Source organism: Myripristis murdjan, chromosome 13 (assembly GCF_902150065.1).
Source record: "Myripristis murdjan chromosome 13, fMyrMur1.1, whole genome shotgun sequence".
Taxonomy (NCBI): Eukaryota; Metazoa; Chordata; class Actinopteri; order Holocentriformes; family Holocentridae; genus Myripristis; species Myripristis murdjan.
Window position 1 is genome coordinate 33047696 of NC_043992.1, and position 19882 is coordinate 33067577.

The 19882-nt window shown below is 40.5% G+C and overlaps 1 protein-coding gene across 2 annotated transcripts in view; it reads right to left on the reverse strand.

Annotated features, from left to right (window-relative positions):
• rpa1 (replication protein A1) overlaps positions 1–19882 on the reverse strand; it is a 33505-nt gene that overhangs the window by 2136 nt on the left and 11487 nt on the right. For both annotated transcript variants that reach the window (XM_030067902.1, XM_030067901.1), the window contains exons 11-16: positions 18723–18859; positions 16752–16900; positions 9524–9650; positions 6081–6257; positions 4964–5071; positions 4597–4683 (exon numbers count right to left, since the gene is read on the reverse strand). In XM_030067902.1, the coding sequence (XP_029923762.1) occupies positions 4597–4683; positions 4964–5071; positions 6081–6257; positions 9524–9650; positions 16752–16900; positions 18723–18859 (785 nt within the window). The remainder of the gene's footprint in view (positions 1–4596; positions 4684–4963; positions 5072–6080; positions 6258–9523; positions 9651–16751; positions 16901–18722; positions 18860–19882) is intronic.

The window sequence follows — 19882 nt, forward strand, 5'->3', positions numbered from 1 at the left end:
TCAAAAATAATTTTTTGGACCAAATGCCTCGATATTGATATTGCGACCGTAATGTGGGGATGACTATTGGTGCTTTCACAAAACACTGACACCATCAGATTTTTTAAAATATAAATAATCATCAGTACTTCCTATATAAGTAGGTAAAAAAGGAAAATTGGAAAACAGCTATAACAGTCAGGTAAGTTAAGAAAATTGCATAACTTTACTATAATGCTGCCTTTAAAACCAAGAAAAGACAACAGTTATGCCATATTACGATATTATGATATCCCAAATCCCAGACAATACTTAGTCTCAAATCACAATATCGATATAATGTCAATACACTGGCAAGAACAAGTCACTCATCTCTAACAGGCTGGTGTATTTAATCTAAATCATGAGGCAGGCTGTCGGTAGCTTTCAGTTTTCTGGGTACAAACTGTGTTTAGTCATAAAATGGTGTAGTTTACACATAACTCCAGTCTTCTGAGACAAGACTGTTTCCTCTATGTTCTATTTTATTTGTATTCATCTACCTAGTCTGTATTCATCTGCCCAATACTTGCATATAAATGCCCCCAGCAACCCTCACGCAAGGCTAAAGATGAAGTTTAGAATCAACATCCTAGTCATCAAACTCTTTAAAATTCCTCTGGCTGAGGTAATGAGGGGATGTTAAATATGCTGATGAACAAAGCAGGGCTAAGTCAAACCTGTGTGAGACAAGTGCCCACAGGAAACCATACAGGCTTAGGCTACATCATGCTCTGTGTATGCATGCGTGTGTGTGGGAGGGGTTCCTAACACGTATGTACATATTTGAGGAAACAACTACAGCAAGGCTGTATGAGCTACCGAGGCTTCTAGAGCGATAGTGCAACAACAAAGTCCCACAGCACTGCAGTTTGCATCTAGCTGACACTGGGAGATGGAGCTGCTGTTTGCTCCGAGCTGAGCTCCCTCAGGTTCCGGATGAGGTGGAGGAAAAGGAGGAAAGGATGAAGGGGGCGCTTGTAGCTATACAGCTCCTCTCACGTGGCTTGTAAAAGTGGTGAAAAGGAAGGTCTGTGCATCTGCCCTGTGGTTACTCCTCACTCCGTAGTTGCAGCTTAAAAAAAATAAAAAATCTGTGCTAGGGGATGTGTTAGTATGCATTCAGGATACCAGGCTTCTCTAAATGCAGGCAAATGGACTGCTTGATTATATTTAAAACACGCTCCAATAGATAAGTCATGCATGTGTGCACAGCTTACTATGCACATTTGTGCAAACTGGACCTGGCACTGCTCATGGAATTGAATGTTAATAATTTTTACAATAACACAGAAACAGAAATACTTAGATGCAAGATGGGAAAGGACAATACCCGACAGAAGTGGTTCACACTTTGTAGATCAGTCAGTTCAATTCATTTTTAAACTCAAACATTTTTTAACTACTTGGCATTTTGCTAGTTTTACAGCAAAAGCTAAAAATAAATATATAATAGAAAAAATAATTTGGGCCATTTTGCCTTTATTAGGCTGTTTAAAAAAGGCATGAAACAATTTGGGTTGAGAGGGGTATGGCATGCAACAACAGCAATAAATGCATTCAGTGAAGGCCAGTTGATCAATACGCCGACATAGTGCACTGCTCATAATTGAAAACACTGCATCTGATGTATTTTCAATGCAGTCTACACCACCAGAGCCTCAAAGGAATGCATGTGCTCTCATGGAACATAATTATAGTCCATGGAGGAAATGGAATAAAAACTGCCTCTAAAAAATTGAAATTGTGTGCCATCATCACAGTCAGCTGTCAGGAAAGTTATTTGGTATTAATAATTTTCCAAATAAGTTTGTCAACTCATTGTTTAGGCTTCAATATGAAGAAACTTGTGTATTTGTCTTCTTCCTTCTTCCTGCTATTGACCGTCTGTTGCAAGGCAAAACTCTGAAATATCCTACACAAACAATATTACCAGCAATGCTGTTGTCCACTAGGTGGCATTGTGCTGCTATGCCGTCAAACACGTATCCCATGGGAATGGATGACTTCTAGCAGATTCTCTGAAATGACTGTAGCATTATATGCAGAATCATGCAAAGAGAGCAGTGCAGACAGAAAACTGTCATTCTCCAGTGAAAAAAGGAACTCAAAGAGACTCTCTTGCAGCTCCACCTTAGCCTCCTAACCTCCATTGGTTCCTTGCACACATCCCTCGACATCAGTAGTTACCAATTATGGTCCTTGGGATACCAAGCATTGCTGATTTAGACATGGGGTGTCACATAAATGCAATTAGCTATTTAATAGCACAGAGAGCCAGCAGTACTCCAAATCCCAAGGACCAGATGTGGGAATCTCTACTCTATTCTCAATACTCCCACCCTTGCCTTGCACTATAGCTCCAGAGTGCGACAGAGTTCGTCAAGTGATTAGTGTTGGTCACATCCTGCAAGAAAGGCAGGATTTATGTGGGCAAAATGAGAAAAAATTAGCCAGTCATTTACTATGCAAATCCACCACATTCCTTTTTGAAACTGGGAGAGCAATGGCTGGGATTGGGGCGGGGTGGCAATGAAAAACCTCAAATGGCTTTATATTCAGTGTCCTCTTTTTCTCCAATGTCACTCTTTTGAGACGCTTAAAACAGTTACTATGTCTAGACAAGGCCTGCACGGGACAGTGAGAACGTAATAACAATACAACAATTCCAATATTACAACCACAAGAAGTTACTCCTGATTCAAGACAATTTAAGAATTAAGCCTGTCAGAGAGTCGAGTACTGTGTGGGAATATTTAACACATCATGTTTTGACACTCAAAGCAAGTTCTACAGTGATAGAGATCCATCCAATGACACTTTAGAGAGCTGAAGAAAAATGACCTACATGCATCCAATTTTGGCATTAATACCACTGAACTGCTGAATGCTGGGATGCATCTGCCTCCCCTTTGACAGATTTTGCATATTTAGTGTGACGGCTCCCATCAGAGGTTCAGGCATGCAGACTGAGTGTCACTGTGTCAACACACCTTGAGTTGTATGTCACTGCACTGAGGCATACAGGTCAAGCCTGCGTGCACCAATCCCACATCAGAGTTGTTCTGACAAACACAATTAGCCATAGCTGAATGCTGGAATGTTTAAATTGCATTAAAGAAACTAGCATCAATAGGACTAATTCATTTTGGTTTTCATTCAGTGTTGTTGTCAACAATAATAATTCACTTTATACATTCAGGCTTCCTGATCTTTTGAACAAATATGCAGCTTTGATCAGCTTTGTTCTTGTAATTACATCAGTTAATTTTAATTTTATATTTCATATTGTCAGGCAGTGAAACATGTAAAGTAACACATGCAGTGCCACACCATAACAACTAACGCAACCATACATGATAACTAAATTCACTGTTATGGCCACAGGCTGTGTATTTTCTATTTTAACAATCAAACTGTGATCCAGGCATTCTGGAGGAGCACCCACAACCCAAGTACCAACTTTATAATAGGCTTGTATGTATGAAAAAATTGTATTTGCACAGTATATGGCTGGAACATTTGCTAATCTAATGCTTTAAGAACATCAGGTAAAGGCATGGTGACCTTTAAAATCTGCTGACAGTGATTTAGTGCTGTAATTACATTATAGGGGATAACTGCATTATACATCTCATGTTGTGAATATTGCAAATGCTTGACTGAATTTTAAAAATGCAGAGTTTAATTTCCCTTAAGTGTCCCGATAAACCTTGTTAGAGAGATCCTGTCAAAACTTCACTCTCACTTTGATACAACAGGATTGATGGGCATCATTAACGGCTGAGGTGTTCCTTCTCAATAGGACTTGCTTTGTCCCACATCAAGCTTTTAAAACATTATTCACATTACAGAATATCAGAACACCCCACAAAGGCTGGCTTGTAGTATCGAGAAAGGGGGAAAAAATTTTGGACAAGAGGGTTGCAGGTGCCTCTGGTGAAGTAATATGGGGTTTGCAGGCAGCAGCCAATACATCCTTGTAGCAGCGCCATTGGCACTTAGGATGCTGAGCTGAATGTGACAGACACAGTGGCCTCTTCTGTGTGTTGATGACGGATGCAGCCCCTGGCTCAGCTCCAGACTTCCTGCTCAGAGTCCCAGCCCAATCAATTCTTTTATGCTCTTCCCTCAAAACAAACCTCTATCTGTGTGGCCTACAGGAAATAGTGAGCGCGACTAATCTGTGTGTGCACTGTTCACAAAGCCACTGAAAATGAGCAGCATTCTAAGACAACCACTCAGCTTTTTATTTATTTATATATATATATCTATATTTTGAAATTGCCCTGTCAATCAAAATGAATGTAAGGTTGTTTTGTTAAAAAAAATAAATAAATAAAATAAAAAGTAATGGAAAAAGTATCAAACCACACAAAGAATGTGTACATGCTACGCATCTTCAATTCATACATCTGGTTCAAAGAATGATGGTAATTCAGGGGCGATCCCATGTTTTTTCCTCAAAGGCATATTTTTTCCTATTCAATAGAAACACTATCTATTTAGACTACATGCTATAACCAACACAAACCCCATGCACTTAATCAGAATAATTACCAGTATTGCTCTACTTACGTTGTACGTTTCTAGCTTCACTCTGTTGCGGAAGACAAAAGTATTGAAGTTGGCTTGCTGGAAGATCTCGTCAAAGGCAGATTCATTCTGAAACGGGAAGAAAAAAATGGAATGACTCAATTTCACCACAACAATCTTCTAACCGTGTAAAAAGCAGGTGCTTTTCACTGATTTAATGGATCCTTATTGTACACGTTCATATAATTATGCTTACAGGAAACACATTTCAACAAATTTTGCATGCATACATTTGTGTTTGTGTGTGTGTGTGCGCGTACAAATATTTGGGCGTAACAAAGCCTGAGCTGCAGCTCTTGACCAGGCCACTTCCTGAGGCTAGAGTTTAATTCAGGCAGGAGAATCTCACCGATTCCTTGAGCTGACCCAGGTAAGCAGCATTTTGGCCCAGAATGGCCTCCGCGCTCTCCTGGAAACATGTCACCCACTGGTTGTCCCCATAATCTGCAATATTTGCCTGACAGAGATAATAGAGAAAACACAAGGCAAGAGTCAATATGAGGAAAAGTCAAATGCATCCAGAAGAATTGATCACTGTCCTCTTAGGATAACGGTGTCGAATGCTGAATGTTCAAATTAGTTGTTGACTGAATGGATACTTTTGCTCATAAAAAATAACAATACAAGAAATTACATTACATTCTCCAATTAGTTTATATCCTTTTGGCAAGCATGGGCATCAAACAGAGAGCTATGGTGTACTTGTGATGCATACAGTGGAAGCAAATTCACAGCTTATGTTACAGCTTGTGAAAAACAGCAATATGCTGACTGATGAGAGGTACAAAACAAAAGAAAAGCCGCTTATTTCAGATGTCTGGCTCCAATCGCTCTCTTGCTGACTAAATGAGTTTTAGTATTTAATGCTGTTATTTTTGAAATAATTTTTGGCTGTAGACAAGCTGAGAGAAAAGGGTGTGTATTCGTGTTCATCCCAACACATTCTGTAAGATGACTAACAGCACAGTAAGGAAAAATAGAGCAATTAACTTGACATAATTCTGACTTAAACGCAAGACAAATGTAAAAACAATCTAAAATTAGCTTGGGTTACTCGGCGCTAGCAGCAAGAGCAGAATTGACTTCAAAATGAATGTCTTTAAATGTGACCATGAGGAGCAGATGGGGACAGCATTGAACTACAGGGAATGGGCCATAAGGGGAGAGTGTGACTGCAGTCCTTGGAGAGACAGAAAGATGAGGGAAGGAGGAATGAATAAGGACACTGAGCCAGGAGGAGAGTAGAAAGACAGGGTAATGAGAAACACTACATAAGTCACCCGCAGGATGACACCCATAGCCTCAGCAGAGGTGTCTGCTGAGAACTTAGACGGCAGAACAGGGGCGGTGTGTCTGCATATATGCTTGTGTGCATGCATGTGTGTCTGTGTGTGTGTATGTGTGTGTGCTGCACAGCTGAAAAAAGCCAGACAGAAGTTTAAGGCTCCCAATGCTGAGCCACTCACAGAGAGGATGAGCCGGTACTTGAAGTTAGGAAACTCTTTGTCGCACTTCTCACAGCGGAACATGCCATTCTGCTGGTCTACCACCTTTTTATTGCAGTCTTGGCTGGGGCAGGCCTGGTAAAGGCAGTTCTCCTTGCGCAGGTACACTACAGTAGCAGTGCAGCTGAAGTAGTCGGCCTAAATAGGAAATAAATCACACAAACAGAAACTCAGTAACAGACACCATAATATTACTACAGTGTACTTCTCATATTATTAAGCGTATTGGTGGCTATACCTCACACTATATAATAAGCTTTGTACTTAGCCTGTTAAATATGATGGCAGGGTTATGACAAACAAAAATATAATTTAATTAACATGCAACATCTGAGAGCGCATATAGTGGAGTATGTGAATAATAAGAAAGCAGAAAGCATGCAAAAGTTACAATAGCAACCAGAGTACTTGTGTTTCTGTCACAAATGCAAACAAGTGAGGTGGTCTCATCATTTTTAATGGGGAATATGCAAAGTTTAGAATCCCAATGCACATCAACAGCCTTTTGAAAATCATTCTGAGCTGGTATGGGGAAAAAAACAGGCAACTGACATGAATTTCACAGTGGCTGTGAAATATATGAATACAAAAGGAGCCCTGAATGCACTGTGATGAAGAGATGTAACCAAAGTTAGAAATGAGTCACATCAGCTCTACTACTCAGGCAGGGTTTGCTCCCCACCATCACACTTTGAAGACCCTAATGTAGACAACAGAAAGGTGTTACAGCCCAACAGCTGATTATTTTGGATGCTCTCTGCCTCCCCCAACCAGCCTCATCTTTGGTGGTGGCAGCAGAGAAGAGGACACTAAGCCTCTGCACGCTGAGAACAAGGTCAAAGGAACCTGTTCAGGGTCAGTGAGCAGGGCAACAGGCTGCCACCTAGGAGCAGAGCAAAACAGCAGAATATATCAACCAATCATCCATCTCACTATGTACATGCACTATGTTGTAGAATCGCTGAGGGCCAAAAGCATCTGCGATTTGAGTTTATTCAGAAGCAAACAAAGAAAAACAGGTATAGTTTGCTGATTCATAATGCATCCTTGCCCAATTAGAACCTAAAAAGTGATTACACAAAGAAAAAAATATGTTTTAGTGGTCTCAACATCCTGATCTACCCTCATCGACAAGAACAGCCTCATTTAAATATCTTGGGAGAGTAAAGGGACATCTTGCCGGCTGGTGCACTGAGACTTCTGCAAGGCGCAGTTCTTCTCTACTGTCTAATAAAACAGCCTGAGATAAAGTCTTATACACGCACTTTCTAGGAAAGTAAACACGTATATAATTAAATAAATCTCAAAATGGAACATTTCTCTATAGTATAATAAAAATAGAACTCCCTGTCTCCCTCTTTCTCCATATGCTGAATATTGACCACTGCATCAGTATGCTAAAAGCGTTCGACCCCAATTAACTTCCAAAACAGGACAATTTATATTCCATGTACCTATGCACAAATAAAAATGCCTTAGAGTCTTGAAAATGACAGTGTCCAAATAGGAGAAAATCATCCTGTCCCAACACAAGGGGCTGCTGGCTGAGCTTTTTTTTAATGAATGTGCTTTGATTTACAAAAACAACCGAGATCAACCTCTACAGCTCTTAAGTCAATTAAGTAAACACCTCTTCAATCGGTGTGTTATTCAGTAAAACTGCCACAGCGGAAGAGGACAGAAGAACTCATTTCCCGGTCTCTGTCACAGGCCTTTAACACATGCAGTGTCAAGCCAATGGGAGGAAGGTGACCATTTGCTGTCACAGAGGGCAAGGGAACAATGTGGGAATTTCAGATTGTGGCACAAAAACTTTGTGACAGGGACATTTAATTGCAGCAGACTTTAGTAGGGAAGGGAAGCTTGAGAGGCCTGACCCCATGCCCCTGGGTGTCAGGTGTCTCCTAAGGGTTGGGGACAGCATGCGCTCAGCTCCTTTCAGTCCCAGCCCTCATCACAGTCCATGCTGTGGTGGAGCTCGTGGCTCCATAGCCCAGGGTTAAACCTTTTGTGCTCAACAGCAGAGAGTTAATGCCAGGAGACAGCCCTTTTCCTGACAGGGGGCTGATGGTTACAGTCGGGACTTTGGGGGTGGCGCTTCGGAGAAGAAAAATGGTATAGGCTAGTTAAGCAGCATTTTAGATCTCCAGATGATACAACAGCTACAGTGGCGGCGCTGAGGGGTAAGGGGCAACTAGAAAGCTAGGCTATCTGTAAATGGGTATCATGCAGCTGTGTGGCCAGAGCAGAGAGAATTAAGAGGGCAGAAGAAGTGGGACAGGGTCGCTCACAGCCTGGGGCAACACAAAAACACTCACACACACAACCTTATAACCACTGATCTAACAGCATCAACAACCTCATCCTTCACACTGAGATATACAAACACACCTGTAAGAAGCTGTCCCAAAATGGGGATTAGAGACCACTGTTGCTCTTGTTTTGTTTATATGTACTTTTGGACTTCCTGCTGTTTGCTGAGGAATGAGATGCCTTCAGGTCCTCTTTTTGTCTGTATTGAACTGTCTAACATGCTCCACCAGTAACATGAGGTTTATCAGAAATCCCACTATTAGTCTTCTCCTGGTTGCACCCTACCTTAATACCTTTTATTTCTTTGAAAATCAAACACCTAAATCAGAGTTATCCAATGTCTTAATGCCACATATTCATAGTAATGTGAAGATTACTAATGTGCACAGCATGTTAAATTATGGTAAAGTACACAATTCATAATCTCTAGAGAAGTACACATTATCCCTCTACATTTTTCTGCAAACCATTTCTTCCAAAAAATAATACAAAATAAAATAATGAAAAGGAGGAAATTACAAGAACAGATATTACTTTACTTATCTGAGGGCAATCATTTCATTATGGAGGGTAAAGGATGGAGTCTGTGTTATCTTGCTAATCGATATCAGAGATAAATGTGACTTTCACCCAAAAATATACCACTACGCTGTGAGAGGACACCCACAATGCAGGTGATTAATAAGCAGCAGCAGATCAGAAGCATTGAGGGACCCTACTTTAAATACAAGGTCCTCGATCCCTGGTGACAGAGTAATTTACTATGAGTGAGAATAATTATGAAGACTCACTGTGATTGTCAGCTTAAAAAAAAAAAAAAAGGAAAATGGTGATATAAGCGACAAGGTTACACACTACAGCAAAACCATACTGTAGATCTGCAATGAACACTGCATTTGATTTTAAAATGCATTTTTTCTGTGAGCACATTCACAGTTGTTGCTTGGGATTCAATACTAGTCTTCAAGTTTGTCCTTGAATATCTTGAAAGAATCATCCTGGAATAACAATATGTCGGTGGCAGTCATATTTTGAATGTTTCATGTGCATGTGAGGGTAAAACTATGTGAACAGGTCAATGGTATGCGTACCTTGTCTCCATGTCCCAGGTGCTCAGTCTTCACGTCAGCCAGAGTCTTCCAGTTGGTGTTTGCTCCACCGCTACCTCTCACCTCAGTCAGAGACTCTCCGTCTATGGCGTGTCCCTCATTGTCATACCTATACGTACACAAAGAAACAGATACAAGTTACTACAGGCTTGGCATAATCCATCGCAGTGAGCCAAATGTATTTTGGACAGCAGAATTCTCCATTTAAAATCCATCAGAGTCAAGCCAAAGTAAACACAATATATTGCTGTTCATTTGTTTGACGACAAACTGCAGGCTGTCACATTAACAGTTAGCTTTAAAAAAAATGTTCCAGCCACCGTAGCCATTTGTGTTTGTCAAAGCAGGGATGGCTCAGCTGAGAGCAAGGCAGGCTGAGAGGCTGGTGAAATGAATCAACAGCAGAGGGACAGATGAGCTGGCCAGGGTCAGGGTTGTTACGGTGAAATCAGAAACCCATTTTCTCCCAGTGCTTCTGGTAATTCAGAGAAGACAATAGGAAGAAGAGGAAAGACGGTAGGAGAGAAGAAAGGTGGAGGTAAAATGCAATTGGAAAAAAAAACCCCACTCAGTTTAAAATGGTCCCAGAGATCAATAGTGCTTACTAATCTGTTGGCTACAAGGCATGGTGGCGTGCAATGGGGAGGTCAGGTTGTAAATACAGAGAGAGCATGCCTTGCTCCTGGAGGCATGACTAATTGAAAATATCCCCATTAACGGTTCGGTCTGCGGCCTGAGCGACACACAGGCTGCCAATTTCCTACTCCGACTGACAAATGTGAACAATTCTTTCCGGTGGCACCTATTCCCTCACCAGGGTACCTGCACTGCTTTGTTTTAATTGTGCCTGCATGCAGTCAAGATTGAACAAAAAAAAAAAAAAATTCCATGTGAATCAAATCAACCCAAATGCTTTTGCTATTTTCCAACTTGGCTTAACATTTTTAAGACAGATGTTCTAACAAGGGAGAAGATAAAGTTACTCAACTAATTAAAAATGCATCACACCACTGAGCAGTGCAGACAAGTAGGCTCCATGCCACAGTGCTACTAATGTATATAACATGAGTTCTGTAGACATCTGAACTGACAGATAACCAAAGACACATTGTAAAATGCTCAACAAGACATCACTGTGACAGCATCCAGTCTAAACGCTTCTGCTGCTCTCTCAACATACGAGGAATGAGGAACACAGGAAACAGAAATGGCAGGGCAGACAGTGATCTTGATGAAGGAGACAAAAGGAGAACAAATTGGAGCTGGCAGAAAATGCGCAGCAGTGGACTGACAGAAAGGCTGGCAGATCCCAGCTTAGAGCAGCGTGGCTTTAGTGAGACTAACCAACTGTAGGAACATCAAAACAGACAGCAGGAGGCCAAACATATATGCATGCACATGTCAGAGTGTCAACAAACAAGGACAGGGCACGAGTGGAGACATGACAGAAGGAGTAAAAAAGGAGTATGAACAGATGACAGGAAACCCCAGTAAGCAGTGTTCTCAGCCCCGAGCTAAGACTCTGATGCTGGGCCTGAGAGCAGCAGCAAACACACTGCAAACACGATTACTCCGTGTTGTGTGTAACTTGGTGTTAGGCACTTGATCTGTCATGACTGGCATGTGGTCAAGCACCGCGTTATGTGGAATTTAAAAGAAGCCAACCTGACGACTGGTTTATGGATGAACAAAGAAATGTATTTTTTTCCCCTATATTTTCAAGTTGGAAGAACTGCAGGGAAATATTTTTCAGGACAGATTAAGAAGATTTAAAGAAGAAAAAGACTGGTATAAGAGAAAGCCTGGGTAATATCATATGATTAAAGAGGATACAAGTAAAACTAAATGTTGAAAAGTTATTCTCTTGCTCTGTGACAGCCTCTGTGAACACTTAAAAGCTGAATACTCAACAGTTTGTCCTACATACACCTCCAGAGAATGAAACAGAAAGATGAACCTGCCCGCTAATCTGTTATTTTGATTTATTTTGAATTAGCATGACTTAGCATTACGCTTGGGTAACATGGGTAAAGGATTTTATAATTGACAAGCCATCGATCTCTCAGCTGAGTAACTGATGAATGAGATTCAGACAGATGACACAGAAAAGTTAGCCCTTTCCTGCATTTACAAAAATGCAGGCTGTCATTTAGTTTAAATAGTTTAGTTTAATTCCAGGAAGGGAAAAAGAAGATTGTGGGCCCTATCTTGCGCCAGACTCCCTAAACCCGCTATTTGCGGATTTAGGATTTAGGAAGAGGCATTCCCCCGTAAAAGTTGCTATCTTGTGCACCTCCCGCTATCCGCAAAACACCTCCACTACCCGCTATATTATGCATAGGCGTGTTTTGGGCGTTATGCCAGTTAAACCAATCAGTGTGCCAGGTGCCATTGCCTTTAAGGGCAGGATGCACTATCCTAAATCCTAAATCCTAAACCCGCGATGAAGAGAGGGAGGTAGATTTTCTCAGGGCTTCTACTGAGGCTAAAGCAAGTTGGCTATATACATATTATATATTATATTATAGGCGAGTTAATTCGGGAGGTGGAGCCACATGTGTCCAAGTGGACGTGTCACAAGGTTGTACTGATTGAGTAAAATCCCCCGATCACACAACACACACACAAGAGGCAGAGGTGGAACTATGTGTAGGTAGATTGGGCAAATAAAATATTAAAAATAAAGATATAGCACAGCTGCTGGCTTATGATAAAACAATAAAACGTGCTGGCGCAAGTGTCCAATTAAAACAGTCTTTCCTCTAAACAGTCTATATGAGTAATATACTCAGTCCATTCCGGCGGCGTCCCGGTATCAGTCCAACCGTGTGCGTGGTGAGGCTCCGTCGGGGCGCGCATTGAAGCCGCCTCTCCTAACAGCCCAAACTTTAGGAATAGCGGATAGTCATACCTCATAAAGTCATAAAGTGTGTGTGCAAGATAGCAACTTTAGGGATAGCGCATGAAACACGCCCACGACGCACCTCCAGGCGCAAATGATGCAGTCGGCATAACGGATAGCGGGTAGCGGGTGGCGCAAGATACCGTTTAGGGATAGCGGAAGTTCCTAAATCCGCAATTTGCGGGTAGCGGGTCGTGGCAGCGGATAGCGGGTGGCACAAGATAGGGCCCTCAGAGTGATTCAAAATCAACAGTTAAATGACCACCCATATATGATCTTTTGTAGCTATAACCAAGCCAAATCAGTGCTGAAGGAAGTATATCAGTAAGCAGGTAACAGGAGAGAGAAAAACATCTGAAGTAAAAACAGGCGTTCATATTTACCTGTAAGGCTGCGTGGGTGATATTATGGGTCAAGATGGATAACATTTCTCTTCTAGACTGATATGTTATATTGCAATTCATCTCATACTGTACACCAATGGTGTCTTTTTATGCTGAAATCTGTGACAGTGATAGTCTCATCCCATTCCTGAAATAATCCTGAGTCCTTATTTAACCGGCCAGTTTAACTGAGATACAGTTTTATTTACATTAAGAGCCTGTGAGCATTACAGTTAAAGGACAACTACATACATACGCAAACTTGGAAACTCATCAGTGAAATGATGACATGTTGCTGCAGGCCAGGGACCAAATCTAGTGCAGGAGCAAGAGGTTAAGTGTCTCTGCTGAAGGGCACTTTGGCCAATGATAGCTCAGAGGCAATAGGCAGCCTACTATTGCACAAACATCTTCCCAGCCTGTTTGAGGCCTGTGATATGAAATGTGGTTTGAGATATTCCAGAAGTCTTACAGATTGAGCAAACTTAGAGAAAAAGAAGTCGTTGAACCGCTCTCCTACAAATTATACCTTTTAAATTATTCTACCATAACATAGCCTTTTAATCTAAACAATACACTGCAGTGGCACATCTGAGTAAAATGACATTTTCATTTGAATAATAAGGCAGCATGTTCATTAGGCTTCTGCGTTTAATGATGTTTGCTTCTGGACTCAGATAATTGCAGCCCCCAGACTACATGCTGAGGCCATGGCTGGTGAAAACGGTTGGCCTGGAGTCATTCTAGTGAAGAATGAGTGTCAGGTTGCATGCGTTTGACTGAGTAATAGTGTATGGCTGGTGGAAGATTTCAAGAAAAGAGAAGACATATGACAAAATGCAGCCCACATGGGAGTTATGGTGTATTTCTGGAGAAGGGCAGTAGCACCACCTCAAAAAGTGTCACCACCTAATGGAGAACTGCTACTGTACACAGAACAAAAGAAGAATATATGTCAAGAGCTAGTTCTTTCATGTAATTTTCAAGAAGAACACAGATTTACTGGCACTCTGTGCAAAATAGTGTATTGTGTAAGGAAGATAATTGGTGCATAGTGCAGCATTCTTGTTTGAGGAAATTAAAGCCTTTTCCATCTCCGCAAGATTAATTATTATGACATTAAAGCGAGAGCACTCGGCCTTCCATACAAGCACCCTGGGATCCGCTGCGTGGCACCACTGCTACTCTGCAAGAGTTTGAGTCAACAGCCCACCAACGATGGCCTATTCATTTGAGGATGTCCCAAAGGTCTGCACCAAAACACAATCAAATTAAGACGTAGAACAATGATGTTTCAGCATTCTTGAATAATTAATAAAAGTGCTTAGTTTTTGAACCAAAGGAGAAAAAGCATTGGGTTCTTCTGAGTGAGATAAAACAACAATGTGAAAGGCTCTATTCAGAGTTTAATTGATTTGCTTCCTTGTTCCGTTCACCACAAATCACATTTTGGCTTGAAGAACAGTCATTAAAGGGCACACTTTGTAGACTGCTGCCATACTGAGCCCCAGGCTTGTCGCCATTAGAATGAAAAACACATTATGTATTCAACAGCCAGTATCCTGCCATGAAAACATGCACTAACAACTTACTTACAATCAGCCATCATTTCTGTAATGTAGCTCCTTTTGACAGTGTGTGGCTGGACATGCTACTGAGGGAAGACATGCTGCATAGCAATGCTGTCTCACGTTTCTCACTCAGATTGAGAGACTAATGAGTCAAGTACAGTTTCCTGCCATCTGTGACTTCTAAACCATTCATTAGTGGATGCCTGTGAACCTGCAGAAACCCACTGTCCAAGAAGGACCAGCATGGGCCAACCCTTCTTCTGCAGTGGATAAACCAACACAAAGCTTTAAAGATCATTATCTCTGGCTGTCCATGTGAGAAGCTACTGGAGGAAGTGGGGAACAGCCTTCTGTCATTCAGCAGAAAACAAGACAGGAAGTAGGAGAAGCCTATGTTTAAGTAGCTAGGTGGAAACTTGAGTGATTCAGTACTTATAATGGTAATGGAAAATAAGCACATCCAGGACTGGTCTTGATAATAAAGCATTTTCTACTGCTCTGTGAATATAAAAAAGCCCTATTAAAGAAAATAATCTTATTTTAACAGCCAAAATGCTAAGTTCAAAAGTTCTCTAATTACAGAGACAATAGTTGGCACCGAGTCAAATGGCATTCTGAGAAACAAGCGTCAGCAATGTAATTCAGAGGAAAGCTATGAGCAGAAGATAAAACTATCATCGGGAAATCACCATGGCCAAGACATCCAGTGAAGTGGCAAATACGAGCATATTTTGTTGACTTGCCTCTCTCCCACCCACTGAGTAGAGTCACATTTCACCGCTCTGATTATGCAGATCAGGTCTTCTGATCAACTAAAAATACTTACAGCCAACTTTTTCCAAGGCAGGAAAAAAGGCAACAAACATGCCAGAAAATAAATTGGAATTGTTATTTGTGTTCACTTAACTGTCGGGCTTTCATTTTATTTTCCTTGGCAGAGCGGACACTGGTATTAGGAGGTAAATAAATGAAACCCTCTTGGATGGAATCGATTGATCTCCTCTGTGAAACACAGACATTTGCCTTCATGTCAGAGGAGGGCTAGCCCTGGCCTGTTGAAGTAGGATCTATAAGAAAGGCTGATCAATCAGTATGCCAGAGTTGAAGTGAAGGTTAAGTAGGAGCAATGGCAGCCCCTTTTAAGTCCATGTGGACATTGCTTCATCCATCAATCATTTCTATCCTAGCCTGTCCAACTATATAGAGCCATCTCACAGCGTGCCCTCATTTTCAAATTATGATATAAAACATTGACAAGGTAACTCTTTGTTTTAAAAATGAGGGGAAAAAAAACACCTTTAAGGCTAAAGAAAACATACATGCTTATTTCTGGTCATGATATACACAGGGGAGGGCCAATAATTTAGGCAATGATGAATCGCAGAATTGGCAAGAGAGCCTGAAGAAAAGATGAAAGCTTGAGTCATAACTGTTTCTCTGTTCCTTTGCATGAAACTTAAAATAAACATAAATAAATAAATCAAAATTAATAAAATAAAAAAAAAAATTAAAAAGTCTTCAGGGAATAGGAGCATATGCCTGGTTAATTGTGACAGTGTCTACCATCTTAAAACTCTGCATTTGCTTGTGGTACTTCAAATAAGTTCAGCTATTGTATTCTGATTCATACATGCACACAAAATAGCTACTGTACATGACGTATTCCTCCTGTTTCTGTGATAAAAAAAAAAAAAAAAAAGACAACCTGGCTAATTTCCATGTATTCCTGTGTGTTTAATTTTCTTTCATGTTTATTTTTACTTAAAGTACACATGACCAAAGTACATGCATTTAATCAACAAACACTTCAACTGCTTATCAACATTTAAGAAATGAGTCTGGATGCCAGATATGTTAAGAGAACCTCTGCCACTTCACCTGGAGAGGTGATTAGGGCAGTAAAATAAATAAATAAAAAAAATAAAATAAAATAATAATATATATATATATATATATATATATATCTCCTCCCTCTCCCCCCCACAGATTAAGAATGACTTCCATTCATATGTGGTGAATGGAAGTTACCCCCCCCCACACACACACACTGATGCAAATAGAGGAAACCTAATCTTGCTAATGAGAGCCAGAGCATGCACACTCTCGGGAAATGGAAATTACCTTTCAAATCACAAGACTTCTGAAGTCTGCAATCTCAAAAGTATCATATACATGACAAGGGTTAGCTTCTATAGGTACATGCATACGTAAATCATGCAAAATGCCTTCTGTCATATCATGTAGAGCACGTTGCACACCTGCTGGAGAAGCACTTTTCCAAATGCGTATATGTTGCTGAGACTATATAAGCCATTTCCTGCATTGTATTATCTATGAGGCTTAGGCTCACTTACCAGCCTCTGAGCTTATATGCCTCGGGGATGTCTGGGTTGATCATCAGAGTGCTGCTGAAAGATGCAGAGAGGGATCGGCCTCCAAAGTCAGACAGCTTGGCCCCCTTAATCGCTACAATGGGTTGTCCAGAGCCATCAAAATTTTCTGCCTGCAAACAGAAAAAATTGGATACGGTTAAAAGGGGTACAGAGGGGTTAAAATGTGCTTGTGTTCATCTCATTTGTTTTTAAAATCTTTTCTTGTATTTCACTTTAAGCTGAGTTTAAGTCATGTTTCGGTATTTTGAAGGTCTGAGCCAACATCAGAATACATCTAAAATGACTGTACAGAAGAATTACCTGAGGACATTTATAATAATTATGAGTGACTTTATCACTGCATGTGCTTCTAATTCTTTCTTATATTGGTTTCTAATAAAAAGATTAAATGGTGTAACAGTTCTTGGTATTAGTTCAGTTAAGGGTAGATTTACATTTTGTTTTTAAATATTTAATGTTTTTATTTTTATTTCAGTTGGCCAAAAGATTTTTTCATTTGCACTTTTAGTTAACTATAATAACTTGTGGACACTGACTGTGGGACAAAAAAGGAGGTGGAGTGGGACTTGAAAATATCTTCAACACACTGCTATTTGCCATTGCAATTGTTCTTTATAAACTATACATCTTGTGTACCTCAGCAAGTCCCTCTGGAAAAGCGCTATCTGTCGAACAAACAAAGAGGGAACACTGTGCTACTTGTCAGGAGGAAAGAAATGGTGGCAAACTAAGCACAGTCCCTCTGAGCCACAGGTAATATCAACTGCAGGAGCACAGTTCCTTCATCACTCCATGACAGGATATTTAGTCAGTGAATTCAACCACATCAGCGTCCATTAAACACAAGGCACACTGTTAAATCGCATGCATCTCCCAACTGCTGAATAGTGCTCTCCAAATGCATGCAAATATAATCTCAAAACTTTTCAATTAAAGAAGGGAGGAAAGAAGATGGGAGGAGGAAGGGTCTTGCCTGCAGGTAACCATCTGGTAATGCCACTTGGCAAATACATGCTGTAAATATGCATGAACTAGCTTCAGATTAGGGATGTGCTCTTCAGGTCGATTGGTTGATATGCTCTTGTCTGGCCAGACCTCACATTGGGTAGACAATAGCTGGTGCTATTTTCATAAGCAGAAGTGTTTGTCATTGTCACAGGACAGGAGGAACATATGCAGACCTGATGTATTTTTGTTTACCTCTCCCTTTAAAGTGCAATGCAAGTGCATTTTAGATGTCATTGTTTAACACATGCGACCAATGAAATACATTGTGTTTCACTGAAATACCAGGGGAAAGGCAAAATGCTTTGTTTTCCCAGCACTCTTATTCCATCTAAGCCTCTTAGCCTGCGTGTGGTCCACAAAAGTTTTCTAAAGTTGCTCTTCAGACAGTGACAATGGCTGCTTTCTATGTTTATTTATGACTCATTTAGGCTACCAGGTAGGAGAGTGCACTCAGTGCACTGTACTGTAGATTAACTAAACGGCCTCGGTGTAGGGTATCTTTAGATTCCAGAGACAACATACAGATAATTTTTCCCCCAATGACCAATCGACTGGTTGAAGAGTACGTTGAATTTCAGTCAACCAAGATTTTCTTTGGGTGATTATAACTCCATTTCAGATAAGTTTCATTCATTCATTGTAATTTGTATTTCCTCATAAACAAAAAAGTCTGATAAAGCTTGATATTAACTTTCTTACAATATTGGGTACTTACACACACACAAGAGATTTTTGACAAATCTAATCACTGGTAATATGGTTATGATGACCAAGGCTGTATTACAGCCTTTAAAACAAAAGACAACACTTTGTCATATCAAGATATTATGACATTCAAAAACCCAGACGGTATCTGGTCTCATATCGCAGTATTAATATAGTATTGATATATCACCCGAACATACTTTTTGGTCTCCATCTTACCTCCTCCCCCCACAGTGTGACGTTCACCACTTTCCCAGACATGTCCATCAGACTGAGGGTCCTTTTGGACACTTCACGGCTGGACTTGGTGGTGAGGCGGGTCACTTCATCCACACTCTTGCAGACTCCAATCACATCTTCAAATGGAAAACATGAATTTTTGTTATTTGTTTGCACAGCTCACAGACCCATTTCTCCCGCAGTCCTACAGATTCATTGTTTACAACTTAGAGCCCTCTAGACGGTGACATACAGCATGTCCTTGACAAGACCTTGATCAACTATGGTCTAAATTTCTAGACGGACATTCCCACATATACGCATCATAAATATTGATTGTGTGGCTGACAGTCACAGGTCAGTCAGGGTCCCATGGTTTCCAGCACAAATTGGCTCAGGGGAAATCAGAGACTCATTTTTTATTTCAAGTCATGTGTGAGGTTACAGGCCTGCATCTCCCAGGCATATGCATTCGTAATTTAAGTCACATCTCTTTGAGGAGAAAATCCATAAAACTAAATTAGGTTTCTACAAATGCATTTAATGCAGCAAACTTACATTGTTGACCAGCTGCTATTAGGCATACAATACAGAGCCATCTATTTGCTTGGTGTTAGGCATGACATTATTGTTACATCTATACTCTCATTCACCTTGACTCTGCCAAAATTACTCAACCAGTCCAGTGCCACAAACTGTAGTCATATTTAGCAAAGTTAGACAGACTCCATATAAACAGACTCCATATTCATTTTACCAATGAAAACATTCTCTTTTGCTCACCTTCTCAGTCATAGAGACCAAAGACCATCTATGCCACAGGCTGTTAACATTATTAATATTTTTTCTGTGTTATTACAAGTGTATTATACTGCTAGTACAGTATTCAGGTTGACCAATAATTATTTTTCAAAGTAAGGTCTTTATGCAAGGTAGTGTGATATCTAGCTAATGGCACTAAACTAGTTTCTAGGATCAAAGTAGGTAACTTTATCAACCTTAGACCATGTTTATCATATCCAGTCAAACTTTTCACTCGCTATGTAGAGGTAGTTTTCACATGTATGGTACAGCTTTTTTTCTGAAATGTTTGCTTTCTTGACAAATAAACAGTACATGCTCATGTTTTCTGCTTGTTAAAACAGCAGGTCTCAAAAACA